The following is a 21,779-nucleotide window of genomic DNA, read 5'->3' as shown; positions in this document are numbered from 1 at the left end:
TAATGCTGAGATTACACTATCAAGAAAGTCTGGACACCACTGCATTTCAGAGTTTTGTTTTTGTTTTTGTTTTGAGACAAGAGTCTTACTGTGTCGCCCAGGCTGGAGTGCAATGGTGCGATCTCTGCTCACTGCAACCTCTGCCTCCTGGTTCAAGTGATTCTCCTGCCTCAGCCTCCTGAGTAGCTGGGATTACAGGCGTGTGCCACCATACCCAGCTAATTTTTTTGTACTTTTAGTAGAGACGGGATTTTGCCATGTTGGCCAGGCCAGTCTCAAACTCCTGACCTCAAGTGATCCCCCTGCCTTGGCCTCTCAAAGTGCTGGAATTAAGGGCATGAGCCACCGCACCCAGCCTCATTTCAGGGTATCCTAAGGGCTCATAGAATCCAAAGGTTCTGATAGATAGGCTAAATCAGTTAGCCTATGTGTAAATCAACTGTCCTCTGTGTAAATCCCTGAGGTACAGAGAAGCAAAGTGACTTGCTGGGGCTGCACGAAGTACAAGGAACATTCCAGACCCTCTGAGACCTGCCCATTCAATCATCCATGCATCCATCCATCCATCCACCCACCAGTTTCTCCATTCATCCATCCATCCCTTCATCCATGAAGCTTTATTTTATACTTCAAAACAAAATCAAATGTAAATTATGCTTCAATAAATCCTAGCCAAAAAAATTAAAAACAAATTAAGAGTGTTTAAATAGTATGCATCACTGAGCATATATAGGCACGCATCCATCTATCCATCCGTCCCCACTCAGCAGGCATCTGTCCTGTCATGGATCTGCTGGATCATCTTCCCCACCTCCAGGCTGTAGTGTCTTTCAGAGTCCTCCATTCCTTCTTTCTCATCTTGCTCCACTTCAGTTCCTTTTCACTCTGATCCTAAATCAAGACTATAACTTTTAAATGACTCTCCCTGCTTCTAGCCCTTCCTGGCCCAATCTGTTCCAAGCACCACTGCTAAATCAATCTTCCAAGTACTCTTGAGTGACTGCAGATTGCCCTTGGTCATGGCGCCCAGTCTGAATTTCTTGGCCCAACCCAGAGGCCCACAGCACATGCCCTGTATTGTGATTCATCTTTTGGAGTTAGTGGCTTCTGGAGAAGCTTTAGCAAATTATGCTTCAATAAATCCTAGCCAAAAGTAATAATTAAAATGACTTGAGTGTTTAGTGTGCATTACTGTGTGTATACACTCATGCGTGCTGCATGTGGATGCTGACAGCCTGTGTCTGACAGCGTGTGTGCCTGAGCGGGCGGCAGCTCCAGTGCTCCTGAGGGATGGAAATCCAGCCGATGATCAGCTGCTGAGCCGTGCACCCTGCCTTGGGGGCCACGGCATTCTGCGAGAGGAGGTGCCTTTCTCTATTTCATCCAAGCCTCCAAGCTCCTTTCCTTGCCTTCCTCTCAGAGGAAAAGAAAACAGCCCAAAGCTGAGGCCTGGCCCAGGTAAAATAGCGAACAGCATGAGGAAGGTGCATTTTACAGCAGCAGAGAACCCTCCTGGCTTTCTCCAGCCAAATGTGCGAAGGTGTGAGGGAAGGGGTGACTCTCCAGGAAATATCCACTGCAACAGAATGTCATTTCAGAGTGCAGAGGTCCTTACGAGTTTTCTAGTCCAACCCTTAATTTTATCAGGCCATGAAACTAAGGGTGTCATTTGCCCTGAACTTCCCACTGGGTTTGGAAAGAGCTTTAAAACCTCTCTCCTCTCTCCCACCTCTCAACTGTTTCCCTTCCAGAGCTCCCCTTGGTAAGTCTGTGCTTTCTCCCCTACAGCCCGGAAGCTCCGACCCCAGGAGGAGCCAGCCCATCAACCTGAACCATTACGCCACCAAGAAGAGCGTGGCGGAGAGCATGCTGGATGTGGCCCTGTTCATGTCCAACGCCATGCGGCTGAAGGCGGTACTGGAGCAGGGACCATCCTCTCACTACTACACAACCCTGGTCACCCTCATCAGCCTCTCCCTGCTCCTGCAGGTGGTCATCGGTGTCCTGCTCGTGGTCATTGGTGAGGAGCCCAGCCTGCAGTCAGGCCTTCTGCCTCGGCACCTGCGGCCGGCAGAAAGGCCCCACGTGTTCCCTGGGCCACCCTGCATTGGCGCATGCAGCTTCGCAACCACACGCTGAGCTGCAGTGAGCCCTCTGCTAACAGAGGCCCAAAGAACAACTTCTACCCCGCGAGGGCAGGTGCCCTGTCCTATCTCCTGGTATCCCATGGAGCAGACCCTCCACAGTACCTGCTGAATGACTGTGTCAGCACCTCTCTAACTGCTCACTCACTCACTTGCTCACCGCTTCTTCCGCGAGCACTCGTCCCCACGCTTAGAGGACCCAGCTTAAGTTCCCAGTCCTGGTGGGATGAAGCACGCTAGGGTGCTCCATGTACTGGTTGACGAGGGCAGAGGCATCTCAGCCGGATGACGGCCACCTCCCTTATTTCTGCCACATGGGTTTCTGAAGGGCCCCTCTCTCCACACTCTGGTGGGTGTTGTGGGGACAGCTCCGTGCGGTGGCTCCACCTCTGACCCTTTCCCCCACTCCACTTCCCTGCAGCACGGCTGAACCTGAATGAGGTAGAAAAGCAGCAGCGACTCAACCAGCTCAACAACGCAGCCACCATCTTGGTCTTCCTCACTGTCGTCATCAATGTTTTCATTACAGCCTTTGGGGCACATAAGACAGGGTTCCTGGCTGCCAGGGCCTCAAGGAATCCTCTCTGAATACAGCCTGGGACTCAGGTGAGGGAGGATGGAGAAACCCCAGCTCCAGGGGCTCCCCAGGTGGCCCTTCTCTGTCCTCTGGGGCTTTGGGGCAAGAAACAGATCCCTTGCCAAACAAAGGGGGAAGGCCTGTAGCTCCGAGAGCAAGGAGGGGATCTGCGAGAGCCTGGCCTCAGCGAGGCCTGCACAAAGCCCCACTGCTCTGTTAGTGGCTCTCTGTTCTCAGGCGCAGGTTTTCCCACGGTCTGGGACAGGGTGGAGGCGATGCCATTAGTGGTTGACTGCCTCTCCGGCAAGAGGAAAGGCGGAGATGGGGAATTTCTCCCTGCCATTGTCTAGCAGCTCTTGCTACTGACTGTGGTCCACGGGCCAGCAGCATCCACAAACCACCCAGCAACTTGCTGGAAATGCAGAATCTCAGGCTCTGCTCCAGACGGGCCACAGGCACGTGCATGAGTAAGGTGGCCAGGCGCGTCCTGGGCATGCTGAAGGTTGAGGGGCGTTGATCTGGCCTGCCCTCCTCATTGCCTCTTCTCTGCTTCCCCAACAGGTTCTGGGCCTGGAACTCCTGCCTCCTTCCTCCGTGATCAGCCAGGCTCGTGGGCACTTTCCACAGCCCAGGAGAGCTTCTGAAAGGACAGGATAGCTGCCCTTGCTCCCTACCCACAGCACCTGAGTTAAAACGTGATTTTCTTGTTATTGGTCTAAGGGACTTCCATCTTGGTCTGGAGTCCTGAGCTCAGACGCAGGTACTGCCAGCCATACCTTCCTGGTAGCATCTCCTGGACCTAAGTGAGGCATGTCTGTCTAAGGCCAAGTCTGCCCGGCTTAAGGACCCTGGTTCTGACTCTACCCTACTGCTTCCTTCTGCTCCAGGCCTCAGTTTTCCCTTCCTGTAAAATGGAATCTATATAAAGGTTTCTTCAAATCCACTCTTGAGTCCACTTATTTGTCTAGTCCTGCAGGCTCAGGCATCCAGGCTGGTCTCCATCTGTGCCTTGGAGAGGGCTCAAGAAAGCAAACCCCAGGCCTGGAGGGTGGGAAGGCTTTTCAATTACTTTCTCCTCGGTGGGTTCTGCTCAGAGCCACTGTTCCTGGCCCAGATGCTTTGGGCTTGTCGTCATCTGCCCCATCAACTGTACATTAGTCCATTGCAGATGGATGCACATATGCACAATCTTCTCCACGAACCTGCTGTAAGCTATTCTAGCTTTCAGTCTCAGCTTCCCTTAGGCATGTGTTTAAGGACTGCAAACTCATTTTGATCTTTGCCTGGGCCAAATATAACGAGGAAGGTAAATCTGTAAAGCATTAGCAAAGCATTGCCAACTCAAACAGAAATGATTTTTAGACGGTCTGCCAGTTTAGAAGCAGCCACTCGTCAGCTTCTCTCTACTGCTCACCAAACCATTCTGGCCCCATATCTAGCCTTCTCCACCCAGGGTATCCATAGCTTTTCTCGGCTAAAACCACCAACCTCCGTTAATCTGCTGAGCAGAAGATGCCTAGTCTACTATATGGTGAGCTGCTCAGACAGGAACGATGTTGTCTTCTTCCTGAGTAAACCACAGTGCAGAGACGGCCACAGTGCAGAGACGGCCACAGTGCAGAGAAGGCCATCGCACACACAGCAGGCACCACACTTGTGCTAAGGGTGGAGGGTGGTGTGGGAGGGTCCTTGGCACACCCACCTGGGCCCCTCAGCCCAATCCTTTACATCCATGAAGAGCAAGAGGAAAAGACAAGCATCTTTTTTTTTTTTCTAAGAAGTTGCTGTATTTAATGCTTCCCCTCCCACCATCCCACACCCTCCCCTACCCAAGACATTTCTCTAGGGAGTAGGGGCCTTGCCCAGCCCTTCCTCTTAAGGCAGATGGTGTGGAGGTAACATCAAATGCAAGGCACTGACCCAGGGCGCAGGGGTGGTGGGCAGGGCAGGAGGCTGGGCTGGCTCCTAGTCATTGGAAGTGAAGCAGGCGGGCAGTTTGGGCTGGTTCCAGCCTTCCAGTGCAATGCCCGAGGACAAGAGTGGTCCCAGAAGGAAACTGGCAGCCCCACTGGCCAACTGCAGCCCTAGCCTATGCCCTGCGATCCTTCTCCAGGGGCCCGTCGGCCTCAGCAGGGACCAGAAAAAGCCACAGCCCAGGGAGCAGGTATGGCCTTCCTAAGCCACAACCTACAACTCAAAAGTCTTTGTCCTTCATGATTCCTTAAAGGGAGGCAGGGATTCTCCCCGACCCCCAGTAGGTTCTCCATGGACTCCATCCTCCCACGTGCCAAACTCGTGCGCTCGGGGAACGCAGAGCCCGCTAGGCAGAGCCTGCAGCTCCAGTGCTGCGGTTTGGACCGTCACAGCCTGGAGCGGGGGCTCAGTGGCCTGGTCTTCTGGGCCCCACCGCACCTCCCCCAGCCCTGTGCTCACCTCCCTAAACAGACTCTGGAGTTCAAGATCCAGTGTCCAATGCACCATGGGTGAATTCACAGCAGCAGCGGAGGCAGCAGCAGCAATAGAAAAACCCCCAGCCACAAAAGCACCGGGGGTTATTAGTGCAAGAGAAGTACAAGGTCACCAGGTGACAGAAAGGGTGGCGTCGACGAAGAAGGCCAAGGGTTGTTTTCCCTGAAACTGCCCCACTCTTCAGTTCCTCCTGCCCCCACTCCTCTCCCTGCTTCCAGGGGGTAGCTCAGGGCAACGTCCCCACCTCCCCAAACCTCTCATCCCGCCCCCTTCCTATCCTGCTCCCTGTTCCAGGGTTTTACCCCCATTTACCCTTTCCTCTTCTTCCACTCAAGGCCAGGTGGCCAGGGCTCTCCCTGCAGAGGGCAGGTCTGCAGCGGAGCTGGACTGTGAGGCTCACAGCTTCCCCTTCTCTTTTCGTCCCTTTCTGTCCAGCCCCCACCCGCTTCTCGTCTAAGGAAATTGACAGGTATGTCCACATCCTCTTTACCTCTTCTCCGTGTCCTCTCCGGAGGCCTTACCCACAGGTACGCCGGGAAGGGAAAGGGCTTCTCTCCCCTGCCTTCATCACCCTGCCTGTTCTGCAGGCCTGAATGTCCAGTGCCAGGGAGTGGCAAGCCCCCTGCCCGCCAGCTCCCCACCTCCCAGTGCCCAAGCACCAGAAACAGCCCGTTCTCTGCTTCTGAAGTGAGCCATCCGGAGGAAGTTAATGCCCTAATCAGTGGCCAGCTGCTTGGTGGCTACTGGGAGATGTGTCTCTGGAAGGCACAAGCCTGGGGTGGAGCAGAGAACTGCCCCACGTGGGACCAGCCCCGCGGCCAGGGACAATGCCCAAGGGACATAGGAGTGGGCGGGAGGCCTGCACGTGGGGACAGTCCCTCAGTGCACAACCTCACCCCCCGCTCTGGACAGCAGTTTTGGTTTTCTGTTTTTAAAATCCCCGCCACCCAATAAAACATGTCCACTAGAAGAGTGTCTGGTGGTCAGCGCTTGGTGTGAGGAGCGCTTGGTGGATGTGGGCGTGCACCTTCGCGGATAAGGATGGTGTCACTCAGCCAGATCTCTCCTCCTGGCTTCTCTCCCAAAGTCCTCCCTTCTGAAGGCCCAGGAGGCAGAGACAGGAGCCCTGGAACCTGCCTCTGTGAGGGGACAGCTCCAGGTGGAGTGGGCTGTCAGCTTCGAGGCCTCTTGGGGACCAGCCGTCACCCCACTCCCCATCCCTGAACAGTAGCAGGGCCCTGGGGAGCCGCTGCTAGTCCAGGAACGGGGAGTGCTGGGCCCAGCGGACACCCTCCGGCTACAGCATCTTCATCTGGCGGCGGCTCCACATGCCTCGCTTGGAATGGAAGTGATGGAAGAAGTTCCTGAGGGAGAGACGCTCCACTTCCAGGCCCGCTTGGAGGATCCTGAAGGAAGAGGGGCCGGATGAGCCAACAGAAGCCCAGGAGGCAGCTGGGGCCCCTCCGCATCCACCACAGACCCTCTGCTCGCTCCCCACGGGGCAGGGAAGGCAGGTGCAGTGGAAGGGCGTGGGCTTTGAAGCCAGGCGGCCTGGGTTTGGATCCCAGCTGCACGACTGGGTAAGTCACGCCTTCTTTCAGAGCCTGTCTGCTCGTCTCTAGAAGGATGATTATCACATATGTGTAATGAGAGGATAATGTGTGATATAGAATTCTATCTATCTAATATTAGACATACTGTATACACATCAGAGGTGGTGAAGACGAGAAGGATGGATGCTGAGGGCTCAGCACAGCTCCTGGCACACTCTGAGTGCCCCATACCTGGCACCCAGCCTCCAGGGCACACGTCATAGATGAAGGGAGTCAGGGCTGCTGCACTGGGACACCTGGCACCCAGGCCCTCCCCATGCCTTTTCTGCATGCACAGCCTGCAGGGTGTTCCTCTCACAGGGGGGCCTGCACTTCTGGCAGGGCCGAGAGTGGCCGAACGGGATCCCTGAGCCTCCGAGGAGGCAGGAGGCTCAGGGCTGCACAGGAGCCGTGCATTGCAGCAAAAGCCCAGCACAGAGATCAAGGTGGAGGTGACTGCCGGACCCAGCTTCCCAAATCAAGGCTTCCGGCTGCCTTGGGGGCGCCTTTGATCTAAGACTCTTTTTATGAGATCCCAGTTACCTAAGTTCCTTTACCTTCCCCCTTTTCACTCAAATTCTCTTAGTGTGTCACTTTCCTTTTCTTTCTTCCCTCAACGGGAAAAAACACCAATAGACTTAGTTTTCAAGCCTCTAACACTTTAGTGAGTGAGATTTGGGGCAAGTTATTAACTTCTCTTCAAGACTCAGTCTTCTCATCTGGAAAACGGAGATCACGATGCCTACCTCACTGAGGTCTGGGGAGAAACAAACGAGGTAACGGATGTGGATGGCCTGCCACGTATAGGGACCCAGTGACTGGTGGATGCATTTTGTCCTGCCTCTCGGGAAGAAGTGAGCGTCTTCGTGTCGAGGTTCCGCCCCCAGTGCTCCTGACCTTGCCCTGTCCACCTCCTGTGGACGCTGTTCCAGCACTTATGCCCTTCTGAAGGGTACCCTCCCCTCTCCTTTGCTCCCTCCCCATAGGCTCAGATCTCAAGGCGGCATCCTCTCTCTGCCCCTTCTCTTGGCAGCACATTTCTTGAAAGAGGAACCTCGCACAGAACAGCCTCCGCCTCCTCACCACCCATGGCCTGGTGTCCCTGCCCAACCTTGCTCTCCTTGTCCACCTGCCAAGGCAGCAGCTTGTATTGTGTTCCCCTCTGAGGCTTTTCATCTCCTTGACCCTTTCCTCCTGCTCCAAACCCCCAGGTCCCTTGGTGTCTCATGACCCGGCACCTCCTAGATGTCCTCTTGCCCTTTAGTGGTCGACGCTGTCTCTTCTGCTGGCCCCAACGTCTTTCCTGACCTTTGCCAGGTCTACTTATCCATTCCCACAACTCTGGGCTCCCCGCTCGGCAGCTGAGGGGAGGCGTACTACCCTCGGGCTGGGGAGGATGCAGTCTCCCACAGTGCCCTGCTTGGTGCTGAGAACATTACGGTTTATGTCTACACAGCTTGGTGTACCTGGTACACAGTGTACCAGGCACGTTAATTTTCACACCAACCCTGTGACACAGACAGAGGGCGAATCACACCCCTCTAATAGAGAAACTGAGTCCCAGCGAGGCTGGTGATTTGAGGGTGTCCTCCGAGTCGAGTGCTGTTTACCGCGCACTGGGACTCTGCAGCCGCAGGGGACAGCTAGGCTGCTCTAGCCCGGCTCCCTGCCTGGAGCGCCTGCAGGGATGGACTCCCAGGCTTCGTGGACGCCCTCCTCTTCCCCGTCACCTGTCCAGCAGCTCCCAGTCTTCCCCGCCCCAGCGGTCTCGGAACTCCTTGGTGTTCATGCCCCCAATCCTTTCCAGGTCAGACTTGTAGATGCCAAGCAGCCCGAAGCCATTCACCTCCCAGTAGCCTGTGGACAGACGGGAGCTTGCGGTGAGATGAGCCGGAGGCCAGGAGGAAGGAGGCTTCCAGGCTGCGTGCCTACAGCCTCTTCTGAAAGTCAGAGGCTGGGGGTGAGGGAGGCTGAAAACTGTCTTAGCTCAACGAGTACTTTGCCTGTTTTGGAGGAAAGCCCCCTAAGGTTCAGGGATCAGCAGTGCTACCAGGCTGTGCCCATGGGCTGCCGACAGCCCTACAAATGGATCGGACAGCAGCAGCCACTGAAGACGCAGCTGTGTGTCAGTTTACGTGTCCGTTTCCCTTCCCACAGGCAGGGAGCCTACCTTTCCATCTTTGAATCCCCACAGGGCAGAGCATCTGGCACACAGCAGTGCTTAGTAAGTGTGTGATGAATGAATGAAGGAGAAGACGGGGCAGGAGGTGTGCACTACTGCACCTGCTGCTGTGGCTGTCAGCTCAGCCCAAGGGGACCTTGTCTGGTGAGCTTTCCAGGGGAGTGAAGGCCACAGGAGCACAGGGTGGGGCAGGGGAGGAGGATGCTCATGCTCACAGATATGACTGTTTCCAGCTCTGGAGTTAAGAGCCAAGATCAGAGAAGTCTTTCCTCCCTCCCCAGTCTGAGCAGGGCTCACCCTCAGGCCACTGGGGGGTGGCCCCACAGTGCAGCCTCATCACCATGGGGGCAAAGGCCATCTTTCCCTCCACACAGTGCTTCCGAATGGCATCGATGACTCCAGCTGGGAAGTGGATGTGGAGGTCACAGAGGAAGATGATGCTGTGCGGGTCCTGGGGACAGATGTGGGCAGGGTCAGCAGACCCTGCAGACCAGAGCTAGGAAGGCAGGTCGCCGTCTAGGAGCCTCGGAGTCTTCCCTACTGAAGTGATTCACAAACTCCCACAAAACCAGCTGCTGGGCAGAGTTCCACGGTGCTGAACATCGGAGCACAGTTCTTAACCATCAGAGTGAATTCTGACTCCTCCCCACTCTTTATGGGCTCCAAGGATCCTGGACAACTGGGCAAATGCTCCACTGTGATTTGCTGATTCCACCCTAGCACTGGCCTGCGGCACAGCAGAGAGGACCTCCTGTGTCCTCAATCCCGTCCTCCCTGAGGGGCTCACCACCTCATACACCCCAAATGTCTCTCTACCTCTTAACCAGCCTTGAATTCCATCTCGCAAGCCCCATCCAGGCCCTTTACCTTCACGAGGTCTATGCCAGCCTGAAGTCCAGCTGAGCGTTCAAAGTTTCCACTTAGCTTCACGTACTGGTAGCTGCAGGAAGGGGAGAGAGGGCTGAGTATCAGGACTCAGCTGTGGTGGTCCCCTGGAGGAAGTTGGCAGGCATAGAATAGAGATGATGTGTGCTCCTGGGATGGGATTACCGGCAGGTGCGCCCTCCGGGAAAAGTTGGAGACTAGGAAACAGGAAGGCTGGGCAGGACTTCTGGCTCTACCCTGGACCCAGCAGCCCTAGGACTTTAGGACGGACGTGGCCCATGCCACCCCCTGGCTGGTGGTCCCCCTCACCTCCGCAGCTTGGACCTCTTCAGCGCCATCTCAACATCCATGTCCTCGCTGCTGTAGTCAGTGATGACGATGTTGAAGTGTGGGTCGCCGGTGACCTGGAACAGGTTTTCCATGTCTTTGATGAATTGCTGTACCCAGCGTGCCTGGTTCTTCACTGCCCCAGGGGGTCAGGCAGGAGAAAGGAACACAGACAAGGCAAAGATGATGAGCGCCTCCACTCCCAGCTCCCACGTGAGTCAGGAGTGCCCATCAGACCTCGGCTGAGGAGACGGTGCAACTCTGCAAAACCACTGGCAATGCAGCACAGAGACATGAGGCAGAGGGAGTGCTCACCCGTTAAGGGGACCTCTGCATCCTGCTCCCATATTCCCTCCCCCCAGGCAGGGAGCCCACGAGAAGGCCTTGGCTGGGGCTCATCGTCAGTAGCCCTGCCACGCTCTACTAGTGAAACCGTGTTATCTGCCCTCTTAGTATCGTTGTCCTATCCCCATCGTCCTATCTCCATTGTTGCACTTCTGCCTGTTGTGTGTTCCTCCTTCTCATATAAAACCCTGCTAATCACTTCATTAAGTACCCTCCCTGTCTTACTTCCCCAGACCAATGATCATCCCCAGTGTTAGCAACCCCAGTTATCACACCCAACCCTGAAACCTAGTATGAAAGAAAGAGCACTGGCCTATGAGGCGGTGTTTGGTTTTAGCACCAACATTTACTGGCCACATAACCTTAAACCAGTGACTTTCCTTTTGTGACCCTCAATTTCCTCAACTCTAAGGTGGTCTTTCTCAGAAGTGCTTCTGGGGTCAAATCAGTGAAAGCAGATGTGGGCGCTCCTGACAGTGTTAGGAGCCCTCCCCTGGGAATGCCGAGGCTCGGCCTGAGGCTCACCAGGCACGACGAAGTGGACCACGGCTCGGTGATTCCAGGAGAAACCCTGCGGCCAGCACAGCTTGGGTTCTTGGGCCCGGGTATTCAGGACCCGTCTGCGACGGTTGTGTGGCTCCCAGACCAGGCCTTGCAGTTTCCGGGCCTCGGCCTCCTCCCCACCAGCTGGATCGATGCCCTGCCAGCCGCGCGTAGACACATACTCCGAGAGCCGCACCACGCGCTGGCCTTGTTCCAACAGCTCAAGCTCCAAGAGGTAGCGACCCCCACGCAGCTGGTCCTGACGCTTTTCCACGTTCACAATGCGCTGTAGCTGGTACCTGCTATGGCAGAAAGTGTGGGGAGGTTGAGTAGTTCCTTTCCACACTGGGAGGGTAGCATGGTGTGTTAGAAGCCTGCAGGGCTAGTTGTCGGGAGACCCTGGTTTTTGTCCTAGCTTTGCCACCGGCTGGCTGTAGGACCTCAGGCAAGATTCGCAATCTCTCTAGGGTTCGCTGCCTCCGTCTTTAAAAACGTACCTAGAGCTGTGATGATCCTGAAGGTCTTTTACAGCTCCAAGATTCTAAGTCCGTGAGCTGAATAAGAGGCTCACACTGAAGAGGTTCCCTGAGAAACTGACCCTCGATAAAAATGGTCGAATCAACAATCCATAAGACAAAATGAGTTGTAAGATAGATGTCAATTGGTTGGCTCAAAATCATTAGTCACTAGAGAAATAACAATCAAAACCACAGTGTGACACCATTTCACACTCACCAGGATGGCTATTTAAAACAAAACACAATGCCAGGCGCAGTGGCTCACACCTGTAATCCCAGCACTTTGGGAGGCCGAGGTGGGTGGATCACAAGGTCAGGAGATCAAGATCAGCCTGGCTAACACAGTGAAACCTCGTCTCTACTAAAAATACAAAAATTAGCCTGTAGTGGTGGTGGGCGCCTGTAGTCCCAGCTACTCGGGAGGCTGAGGCAGGAGAATGGTGTGAACCCGGGAGGCGGAGCTTGCAGTGAGCCAAGATCGCGCCACTGCACTCCAGCCTGGGCGACACAGCGAGATTCCATCTCAAAAAAAAAAAAAAAAATTAAAATTAAAATAAAAAATAAATAAAACAAAACACAATGAAATGAAAAGTAACAAGTGTTGATAAGGATGTCGAAAAATTGGAATCTTCATACACTGCTGATGGGAATGTGAAATGATACAGTTGATTCAAAAAGCAGAGTGGCAGTTCCTCAATATGCGAAACAGAATTACCATATGACCCAGAAGTTCTACTCCTAGATATATACCCAAGACAACTGAAGGTATGTTCACATAAAAGCTTGTGCATGAATGTTCATTGCAGCATCTTATTTGTAATAGTCAAAAAGTAGAAACAACCCACATGTCCTTCAACGGATGAATGGAAAAATGTGGTACAGCCACGCAATAGAAGATTACTCAGCAATATCGAGGAATGAAGGATTTAATAGATTCTACAACACGAATGAAACTTGTGCTAAGTGAACATTCTGCAAAAAGCCCAATATAAAGGCCACATATTACATGGTTCCATTTGTATAAAATCTCCGGAATAGGAAAATCCACAGAGCTAGAAAGGAAAGTAGTTACTGCCAGATACTGCTGGGGGTAGGAGGAGGAATGGAAAGTAACCACTAACACACATGGTTTCTTTTTTTTCTTTTATTTTGAGACAGAGTCTCACTCTGTCGCCCAGGCTGGAGTGCAATGGTGCGATCTCAGCTCACTACAACCTCCATCTCCCGGGTTCAAGTGATTCTCCTGCTTCAGCCTCCCAAGTAGCTGGGGATACAGGTGCGTGCCATCAAGCCCAGCTAGTTTTTGGATTTTTAGTAGAGATGGGGTTTCACTATGTTGGTCAAGCTGGTCTCAAACTCCTGACCCCAAGTGATCCACCTACCTCGGTCTCCCAAAGTGCTGGGATTAGAGGTGTGAACCACTGTGCCTGGCCAGTATAATTTCTTTCAAAGGTGATGAAAATGTTCTGGAATTTGACAATGGTGATGCTTGCACAATACTGTAAATATACCCTTAAAACCACTGAAAGGTACACCCTAAAATGGGGATTTTAATGTTATATAAATTTTATCATAAAAAATGTTGGTTGAATGAATGGATGAATGAATGAAAACACAGAGAACTCCAGTCATGCATCATGCCCTAGCCCTTCCAGCGGAACCTGAGGTGGGGGCGAAGTTCCAGCTCTTTCTGCAGCAGGGTGAACCCACTACCAGCCCCCAGGCCCCTGCCTTCCAGGCCAGCTGGCTGCCATGCGCCCCAGTCCCTGGCCCCAGGAGAGCCCTTTACCTTACCCCCGGCTCCTCTGGTTGAGCTTCTTCAAGAAGACCCGCGTGACCTCAAGAGCTTCCTGCTCTGGAAGCAGCAGGTTGCCAGATGTGTTACAGCTCAGGTCAATCCAGTCGGTCCTCAGGGCTTGGAAGTCGAGATTCCGGACACTGAAGGTCTGGTCCCAGTTTACGACCGGGTCAAACACAGCCACGTACTCGAACACCTCACTCATATCCTCTTCCTCTTCTTCCCCCTCTTCCTCTCCCTCTACTTGTCCTTCCTGGCCTGTGGCCGCCACCACTTCCTCCTCCCCATGCCAGCCCCTCCCGGGGGCATGAGGCCGCATCCTGTCGCCCCGTCTCTGCTCTGCAATGTACGACTCCACCTGGTTCAGCCACTGAGACTGCTCTAGAGTCCTCCGGGGGCTGTTGCCAGCGGGCCTGGGCCTGGGCCCCCTGATCTGAGGCAGGTTCTTCGCAGGGTGCCCAGGAGGCCGCTTGTCAGAATGAGGTGAATCTTGGCTGGGCTCAGGGCTGGGTTTTTGCTTCCTCTTCTCTGGCTGCTGCACCGGAATGTGGCTGGTCCTCCCTGGGAAGGACGCTGTGGAGTTCCGCTTGGAGAAGGGGGCCAGCAGGCCCTCCCGAGGCCGAGCCAGGAGTCTCCGCAGGCTTCGGAGGCGGTAGTCAGTGACATCTTGCTCCAGGGTGGAGGCAGGTGTCTGTCTTCCCTCGAGCATCCTGGCATTCTGGTCATTGGAGGCAGGGGTCTCCTCTGCCACTTCCCCATACTGGGACTCTTCTAGGTTTTCCTCAGAACCTGCTGTTAATAACAACCATTCCTCATGTCAGGAGTTTCTAACAAGACATACAAGACAGAGGATGATCATATGTGTGACGCACCATGGGGCTCCAGACTGGGGTTGAATCCAGGTTCTGTCACTTACTGTGTGACCCTGGGCAAGGTACTCAACCTCAATTAACCCCAGTTTCTTCATCTGCATAAAGGGAATAATACTGCATCTCCCATGGGTTTGTGAAGACTGAGTGAGATACACGGCATCCCATGCCCAGCAGGTGCATAGCACCTGAGGGACCCAGCAGATGGTCCCAGCCATGCCCTAATCCCCCAAGAAAGGCCCCAGAAGATAGTGCTTCTCTAAACCAGAACCTCCCAAACGGTGCGCCAGGGACAGCGAGCCCCTCCAGCAGTCCAAGTAACCTGCCCCGGGCTCTCACTCTCCTCCAGCTGACCCCAGCATGCTACTAAAAATAGTGTCATTTTCCACATATGCCTGGATACGGAAAAGGCAGGAGTCATGCCCTCCACTCCCTCGGGTATGAAGGGAGAGGTCATGTGATCTGGATCTTGAGCTCCTCGGGGCGGGGCTGGCATGGTCTGAACTTCCCCTGGAAACAGACCATGGTCGCCCCTCTCAGTCTGACCTGGAAGCCTCAGCTGTCACTCTGTACCTGGCTGCTCTGGCCCCTGCTTCTCAGGCTGGTCAATCTTGATGTACTCCTGAAAGCTGAACCTGCAGGAGGAAGGGAGGTGTGTCGGCACCCGGTGCCCTGCGGGCTCAGCCCTGGCTCTGCTGGAAGTCTCAGCAGGAGTCTGACGTTTGCCCCAGACTAGAGTGGAGGAAGGAGGCTGGGTGAGCAGGGTGTGTGTGTGTGTGTGTGTGTGTGTGTGTGTGTGTGTGTGTGTGTGGTACTCAGGAAGAGCAAGAGCAGACTCCTTGGGCTGGGACGCCACCATGGCCACCCTGAGCCAGGCAGCTCTCCTGGCTCCTGCAGAGCCTCCTGCAAGGCCACCTTCTTGCCCCACTCAGTGTCTCTCACCTGTCTTGGTAGTAGGCGTTTTCCTGGTAGAAACATTTATTGTGGGTCTCCATGTGGCTCAGGCGGGTATAGTCATTGGGGTAAACAAAAGACAGATGAACCTGGAAGTGGAAAAATCAGCAGCAGGGGTAAGAGAGTGAGATCTTGGTAAGAAATCAGCCAGTCAGGGTTAAGCCTGCCCCTGGCTGGGATCACATAGGGCTGCTAGGGACCCGCCCTTGACAGGGAGAGAAGGGTTGCTTTGAGCGCTGAATGAAACATGTGGTGATGCAGATGGGGCTCTCATTCCCCTTGTTATGCCAGCGATCCCGGGCTCTATGGACCAAATGCAACCCCTGGGTCAAGCCCCTGGTCCACATCTCCCCTCCTGAACCAGCTCCCGTCCCTCAGCTTCAGCCAAAACCATTCCTTCCTCCCTCTGCTACCTGATCCTCTCCTGAAACCTCTGACCCTTTACCTGCAACCTCCCACAGGCCTAGAACAACCCCTCTTCCTATTTACTTCACTACTTCCTTTGCCCCCCTTAAACATAGCTCGTGGTCACCACCACCAAAGAACTTCTCAATTACACCCCAGCCATTCCCTGACCTGGTGATGCCTCCTGACCTTCCTTCTGCCTTCTAGCTCTTCCTTAGAATCACCTCTAGATCTGGATGGACAGGAGAGTGGCCACGCTGCCTGTCTGGCTTCCACATGGGTTCTAGGTTCTTCAAAGCTAACGTCCCCCCCATAGTTCTTTTTCCCCCAGTGCCTGGTCTCTGGGTTTCGTAAGTCCTGCTGGCTCACTAGCTGGCGGGACTGACCAGGCAGGGTAGGGTTGTGTGGCCCTTGGAGCAGGGAGCTTAAGAAGCCTCAGCTAGGCCGCCTGATATCATCACGGGGCTGAGTTGGGGTGTGGGGGGGCCCTGAGGCAGAGCACCCACGTGCAGGCTCTGCTGGACAGTCTATTCAGGGCAGTTCATCTGGGAGTGTAAGTTCTTCCCAGCCTAGGGACCCGTGAGGCCGTCCTGTCTGCTGTGATGGGACGTCGGGAAGATGGGAAAGTCAGCATCACCACCTCCCACCCCAGTCACGGGCAGCAATCCCTCTGCCAGCCCTGCTCTCCATGACCCAGGCCCAAGACTTACAAACCGGAGTCCCTGGTAGCGCTGCAGAGGAAGCCCGTCCACCAGGTAGCTGGGTTTGTAGGGACAGTCAGGCAGGATGTGGCGGAGATGTGACTTGGGGATCAGAGGCACTGAGGACAGTGGAGGAGGAGGAATGAGGGTGAGGGTGGGTCCTGAAACAGGGGCTGAAGTCCTCTGCCCTGAGTAGGGCCCTTTCTGTATTCGCAGGTGGCAGCTGTGTTCTGTCGACGTCTGTGGCTGAGGCTGCCAGCCGGAGGCTGCCCCACGCACCTGGGGCAGGGCCATTTGAGGAGCACCCTGGCAGCAGAGGACTCAGCACACAGCCCCTGGTACAAGGCACCGTTTGATTTTAGAGTCACTGTGCAGGGATAGCCTCAACAAGGTCTAGAAACTTCTAAGAGGCCAGAAAGGCTCCTCCCTCGTGCAGCACTGATAACTGGATTTCCTACCATGGGCTGAACGTCCCCTTGGCGTCAGTTGTCATTTTTTTGAGAGGGGTGAGGAGTAAAGAAACTTTGTCTTTTTTTTTTTTTTTTTTTTTTTTTTTTTTTTGAGACAGGGTCTCACTCTGTCGCCCAGGCCGGAGTGCAGTGGTTCAATCACAGCTCACTGCAGCCTCAACCTCCTGGGCTCAAGTGATTCTCCCGCCTCGGCATCCCAAAGTGCCAGGGTTACAGGAATGAGCCACTATGCCTGGCCATCTTTGCCATCTTTTAAAATTTAAACACTCCCAAGAGGAATAATGCATTAAGACTCTAACACTGTGTGGTGTCAACATATTTCTCTCCTTGGATGACAAGAGTTGGAATGCAGTAAGAGGCGGGGACGTGTGAGATTGGGAAGGCATGTGTGGGGGACTTCCGGGTTCTAACTCTATTTCTTGTCGTGGGTGGTGGTTCCACAAACGTTCGCTCTGTAATGATATGCAGAATTGTAAAGTTACACGTAAATATTTTTATACTTATTTACATACTCTCTTTTCTGTATGCATGCTCTATTTTATAAGGAAAATAAAAGGTTTTATGGCGTGTGGGAGACTGTGACAGGTCTCTCAAGCCTTCTCCACCATCAGCAGTGGACCCGGCAGTGCAGTGTCTCCAGAAAGGACGCCAAGCGCTGGCTGAGGCCTCACCTCGATAGAGGGTGTCCCGGGGGTCAGGCCGAAGCATGTCAGCGCGTGGCTGCTCATCCCAGGGAAGCGCGCTGGAGGAGCCCACGTGGCTGGCTGCTGTCTGTGGGATGTGGCCCACCTCATCCATCTGTAGGGACGTCTCATCTGGGCGCAGGGAGGAGAGAACAGCAGGAGGCTGTGTGGCCTGGAGCGCAGCAGCCCACTGCCCTTGAAGGGGAGGGAAGAGACGTAGACGGGGCTCCTGACTCCAGGGCCACCGTGTAGGATGTGCGCAGCCCCCACTCCCTCTGGCCCCCGCCACAGCAGTGGCTTCACGATTCATCTGCCTTCGGCCCCCTCTGCCAGCCCCATGGCTGACCGCATGACTCTGTTGCGTACTTGGAAAAAGACACCTCTTTTTCAAGATGTGTTACTGCGGACTGCTAGAAATTTGGCATTATGTATGCCTAATTTATTGAACACTTACAGAGCACTTAACAATAAGCCAGGCCCTGCTCTAAGAATATCCCAAATATTAACCCATCTAATCTCCAAAAGCACCACTTGCCTTCTGTTCTACTATCATTCCTAGTTTACAGATGAGGAACTTTGGCACAGAGAATCTAAGTCATTTGCCCAACATCATACAACGGATGGGTGGCCAAGCTGAGTTTGAAGCCAGGTGATCTAGTTTCAGCATCCAGGTTAAAGCAGCCACAGAGAAGGGGGGTGGGGCTGGCTGCCTCCTTGCTCTCTGTCTCCTGGGTTCATACATCTGTCTACACCTGCTACAGAGGCCTATGGATGGCATGTTTTTCAGTGGGGCCTGTGGATGGGAGTCTCACTGAGGAAGTGATATGAAATGGAAAATGCCATTGAAGAAAGAGGTCACTTCCTGCACACTGAAGGCAGGTGAAAAGGTTTCCTCTGCCCTGGCCACGGCTTTGCAAGAACCATGGTTACCTTATCTGGAAAATAGGGGATTGGACCCGCTCAGAGGTTTTGTTTTTTTTTTTGTCTTGTTTTGTTTTGCTTTTGAGGCAGGGTCTTGCTCTGTTGCCCAGGCTGGAGTGCAGTGATCCAGTCACAGCTCACTGCAGCTTCAGCTTCAAACTCCTAGGCTCAGGCGATCCTTCCCAGTAGCTGTGACTACAGGCATGTGCCACCACACCCAGTTAATTTTTTAATTTTTTGTAGAGATGAGGTCTCGCTATGTGGCCTGGGCTGGTCTCGAACTCCTGGGCTCAAGCGATCCTCCTACCTCGGCCTCCCAAAGTGCTGGGATTACAGGTGTGAGCCACTGCACCCAGCCTCAGAGTTTTTAAATCTGGTGTGAGCCTCACAGTCTCTGGACTCCCTTGAAGTTGTATTCAAAATGTTGTGTGTGGGTGGGTAGACAAGGGCGTTTTGCTGAGGCAAGGGCTCAGAGAGCTTCTAGCAGGTTCTCAAAGGGGTCACTGACCCTGGGGAGTTAAGGACTCCTGGTCACAAGGTCCCACTCTTGTTCTGGTCTGGACCCCTTCAAACCCAAGCATCGTGAGCTTCCTTCCTCCCCTCCTCCCCTGCCAAATCCCCCGGGGAAGGCTGGCCCCACCTGGCCTCCATCTCCAGGGCAGGGCCAGAGCCCACTCACTTGTGAAGAGGGACAGGGAGAGGGAGTCAATGATGGTGAACCTGGCTCCGGGGTTGTTCCGTCGCCACTGGAAGAGGAGAGAGAGGGTAAGTGCAGAAGGCGGGAGGTAGCTGGATTTCCAACAGGGGTCAAGGGACAAGGGGAGATGAGTGCCAGGAACTGAGCTGGGAGAGGCGGGAGCAGCAGGAAACTCACCGCAACTTCCACATGGTCGGTGCCCTCCTCATTCTGCTTGTGCAGCACCTCGAAGTAGTACCTGTGGGAGGCTGACAGGCTGGCGGGAGAGAGGGCAGGCAAGCAGAGCGGCGTCTCCATGGGCCTAGGGTCGCAGCTCTGCCCCAGCCCCTTCCAGCACCTTACACTCCCTCATCCCTTCTCCTTGCTCTTAGAATGCCAGGAGTTAACTGCCTAGGTTCGAGCCCCCACTCCATCACTTGCTAACAGTGTGAGCTGTTTTCTCTTGATGAGATGGGCACAATCAGAGTACCTACTCCACAGGACGATCGGAAGAACCCAAAGAACAGTCACAGAAGCCGTTAGAGCTCAGAGACTGTAGCAGACACTGTTTTTTTTTTTTTTTTTTTTTTTGAGACGGAGTCTTGCTGTCACCCAGGCTGGAGTGCAGTGGCGCGATCTCGGCTCACTGCAGGCTCCGTCTTCTGGGGTTCACGCCATTCTCCTGCCTCAGCCTCCCGCGTAGCTGGGATTACAAGCGCCCGCCACCTCGCCCGGCTAATTTTTTGTATTTTTTTTTAGTAGAGACGGGGTTTCACCGTGTTAGCCAAGATGGTCTCGATCTCCTGACCTCGTGATCCGCCTGCCTCGGCCTCCCAAAGTGCTGGGATTACAGGCATGAGCCACTGCACCCGGCCATGGCAGACACTGTTCTAAAGGCTTTCTATATGTGACCTCATGTAATCCTTGTTCGTAGAGGAGAACACAGAGGCACCGAAGGCTTGGGTAGTTTGCCAGAGCGATGAGGGGTGGAGGTGGGATTCCGCCGGCAGACTTGCCCCAGGGGCCATGTACTAGCTGCTCTGCGGAGCTCTACACGGCAGCTGGCACGCGAGTGCGCTTTGCAAGCCAGATTGTCTCCTTAAAATGTTTAAATTTATTGTTATTGATACGTAATCCTTGTGCGTATTCATGGGGTGCACACGGGCTTTTGTTGCATGCATAGGATGAGTAAGGATCAAGCCAGGGGATTTAGGGTCTCATCACCCACCTCGAGTACTTGACATTCTATGTTTTGGGAATATTCCAAATCCTTTTCTCTAGTTGTTTGAAAATATACAATGCGTTGTTGTTACTATAGTCACCCTATTGTGCTGTCGCGCATTAGAACGTATTCCTTCCATCTAGCGGTGTCTGTACCCCACCTCTCCTCACCCCCAACACGGCCCTCCCAGCACTAGCCACATCCAGCAACGCGTGCTCTTCCCGCCTGCGTGAGCGCGTGCGGGACACCAGGTGGCGCTCTGAGGCCGCGCTCCGCTCCGCCCCCCGCAAGGGAACGGGATTCCTCTCCCCGGAGGACAAGGGACCTCGGCGAGGAGCCCCTGCAGCCCGGGTCCGGGGTCCAGGCTGTTGCAGGTGTGGAGAAACGGGGGAGGGCAAGGACCGGGAGGAAGGAGACCTGTTTTCCAGTCCCGAGTGTCACCGAATAGCTGCGTGACCTGCAATAAGTCACAGCCTTCTGGGCCTCAGTTTCCCCATCTGTGAAATGAGGACGGAAGGGCCCGTGGCTTCTGAGCCAAAGACCCGGTTGCCTAGAATGTGTGGGTGCCGGACACGCGGAACGTCTGGCGTAGGCAGCTGGGCTCGGACAGGGGCACAGCCCGGCTCCGCCCGGACCTGGGCTCAGCGTGGAGGTGCTCGCGGCGCCTGTCCTGACCCTGACTCACCTCACCGGCTTGGAAATTTGGCTCCGAAATTTCCCAAACTCTCCCGGGGCGGTCCACTCCCTTCCAGTCTAGAGGAGTGGAGGAGGGAAGAGGAGGGAAGGAGGGAGGCGGAGAAAACAGGAAGCACGCGAGGCGGTGGGTGGAGGCCAGGAAGGAGCGGAAAGGAGAGAAGTGAGAGAAACACGGAGGAAGACAGGAGGGATGGAGAGGAGAGGGGTAGGGGAGAAAACAGAAAAGGGCGAAGCAGAGTGAGCGCCGCCCACGCAGGAGGCAGCCCGCCTTGCCAGGAGCCCGGGGCGGCCGAGGGCCCGCAGTGCGAGTCAGCACCCGGCCAAGGACAGGGCCCCGAAGGCGCTGCGCTGGGTGTCCCACAGCCCGATCGATCGCGGTGCTCCTTCCCCAGCCTCAGACTCGCTCCCCACCCCTCCCCGGTGCACACTCTCTGCCCCACTCCTCCCTACTCACTACTCCCCAACCTCCCTTTTCCCACTCCTCCTCCTCTCCCCTCCCCACTCCCCCTCCTCCCTACACCCCCCTCCCCACTTCTCACTCCTCCCTCTTTCTCACCCTCCCCTCCTCTCCCCTCCTCCCCCCTCCTCTCCCCTCCTCCCCACTCCTTCCCACTTTTCCCTCCTCCTCACTCCCCACTTTCCCACAACTCCCCACCCTAACTCCCAACTCCTCCCCACTCTTCACTCCTCCCCACTCCTCACTCCTCCCCACTCTTCACTCCTCCCCACTCCTCACTCCTCTCCACTCCTCTCACCTCCCCACTCCTCTCACCTCCCCACTCCTCTCACCTCCCCACTCCTC

General features: G+C 54.8%; 2 protein-coding genes across 6 annotated transcripts in view; one reads left to right on the top strand and one right to left on the bottom strand.

Annotated features, from left to right (window-relative positions):
* The window catches only part of NINJ2 (ninjurin 2), a 94,669-nt gene extending 91,005 nt beyond the window's left edge, over nucleotides 1-3,664 (top strand). For 2 of the 3 annotated variants that reach the window (XM_032159236.2, XM_032159237.2), the window contains exons 2-4: nucleotides 1,789-2,020; nucleotides 2,566-2,750; nucleotides 3,283-3,664. In XM_032159236.2, coding sequence (XP_032015127.2) covers nucleotides 1,789-2,020; nucleotides 2,566-2,732 — 399 coding nt within the window. In that variant the 3' untranslated portion in view covers nucleotides 2,733-2,750; nucleotides 3,283-3,664. Of the gene's footprint in view, nucleotides 1-1,788; nucleotides 2,140-2,565; nucleotides 2,751-3,282 lie in introns of those variants that run through there. The other variant, XM_058443126.1, reaches the window with a different exon arrangement.
* Nucleotides 3,665-4,546: 882 nt separating this feature from the next.
* The window catches only part of B4GALNT3 (beta-1,4-N-acetyl-galactosaminyltransferase 3), a 100,540-nt gene continuing 83,307 nt past the window's right edge, over nucleotides 4,547-21,779 (bottom strand). Inside the window, exons 7-20 of one of the 3 annotated variants that reach the window (XM_032159233.2) lie at nucleotides 20,967-21,034; nucleotides 19,258-19,336; nucleotides 19,063-19,129; nucleotides 17,451-17,594; nucleotides 16,319-16,428; nucleotides 15,192-15,292; nucleotides 14,823-14,884; nucleotides 13,377-14,172; nucleotides 11,047-11,366; nucleotides 10,159-10,312; nucleotides 9,832-9,904; nucleotides 9,262-9,415; nucleotides 8,513-8,639; nucleotides 4,547-6,596 (exon numbers count right to left, since the gene is read on the bottom strand). In XM_032159233.2, coding sequence (XP_032015124.1) covers nucleotides 6,488-6,596; nucleotides 8,513-8,639; nucleotides 9,262-9,415; nucleotides 9,832-9,904; nucleotides 10,159-10,312; nucleotides 11,047-11,366; nucleotides 13,377-14,172; nucleotides 14,823-14,884; nucleotides 15,192-15,292; nucleotides 16,319-16,428; nucleotides 17,451-17,594; nucleotides 19,063-19,129; nucleotides 19,258-19,336; nucleotides 20,967-21,034 — 2,364 coding nt within the window. In that variant the 3' untranslated portion in view covers nucleotides 4,547-6,487. Of the gene's footprint in view, nucleotides 6,597-8,512; nucleotides 8,640-9,261; nucleotides 9,416-9,831; nucleotides 9,905-10,158; nucleotides 10,313-11,046; nucleotides 11,367-13,376; nucleotides 14,173-14,822; nucleotides 14,885-15,191; nucleotides 15,293-16,318; nucleotides 16,429-17,450; nucleotides 17,595-19,062; nucleotides 19,130-19,257; nucleotides 19,337-20,966; nucleotides 21,035-21,779 lie in introns of those variants that run through there. The other 2 variants (XM_032159235.2, XR_004249095.1) reach the window with 2 other exon arrangements.

The sequence above is a fragment of the Hylobates moloch genome, unplaced genomic scaffold (genome assembly GCF_009828535.3).
Source record: "Hylobates moloch isolate HMO894 unplaced genomic scaffold, HMol_V3 SCAFFOLD_8, whole genome shotgun sequence".
NCBI classification, from domain to species: Eukaryota; Metazoa; Chordata; class Mammalia; order Primates; family Hylobatidae; genus Hylobates; species Hylobates moloch.
The sequence above is the reverse complement of the archived record's forward strand: the minus strand, read 5'-3'. Positions and strand labels throughout refer to the sequence as shown.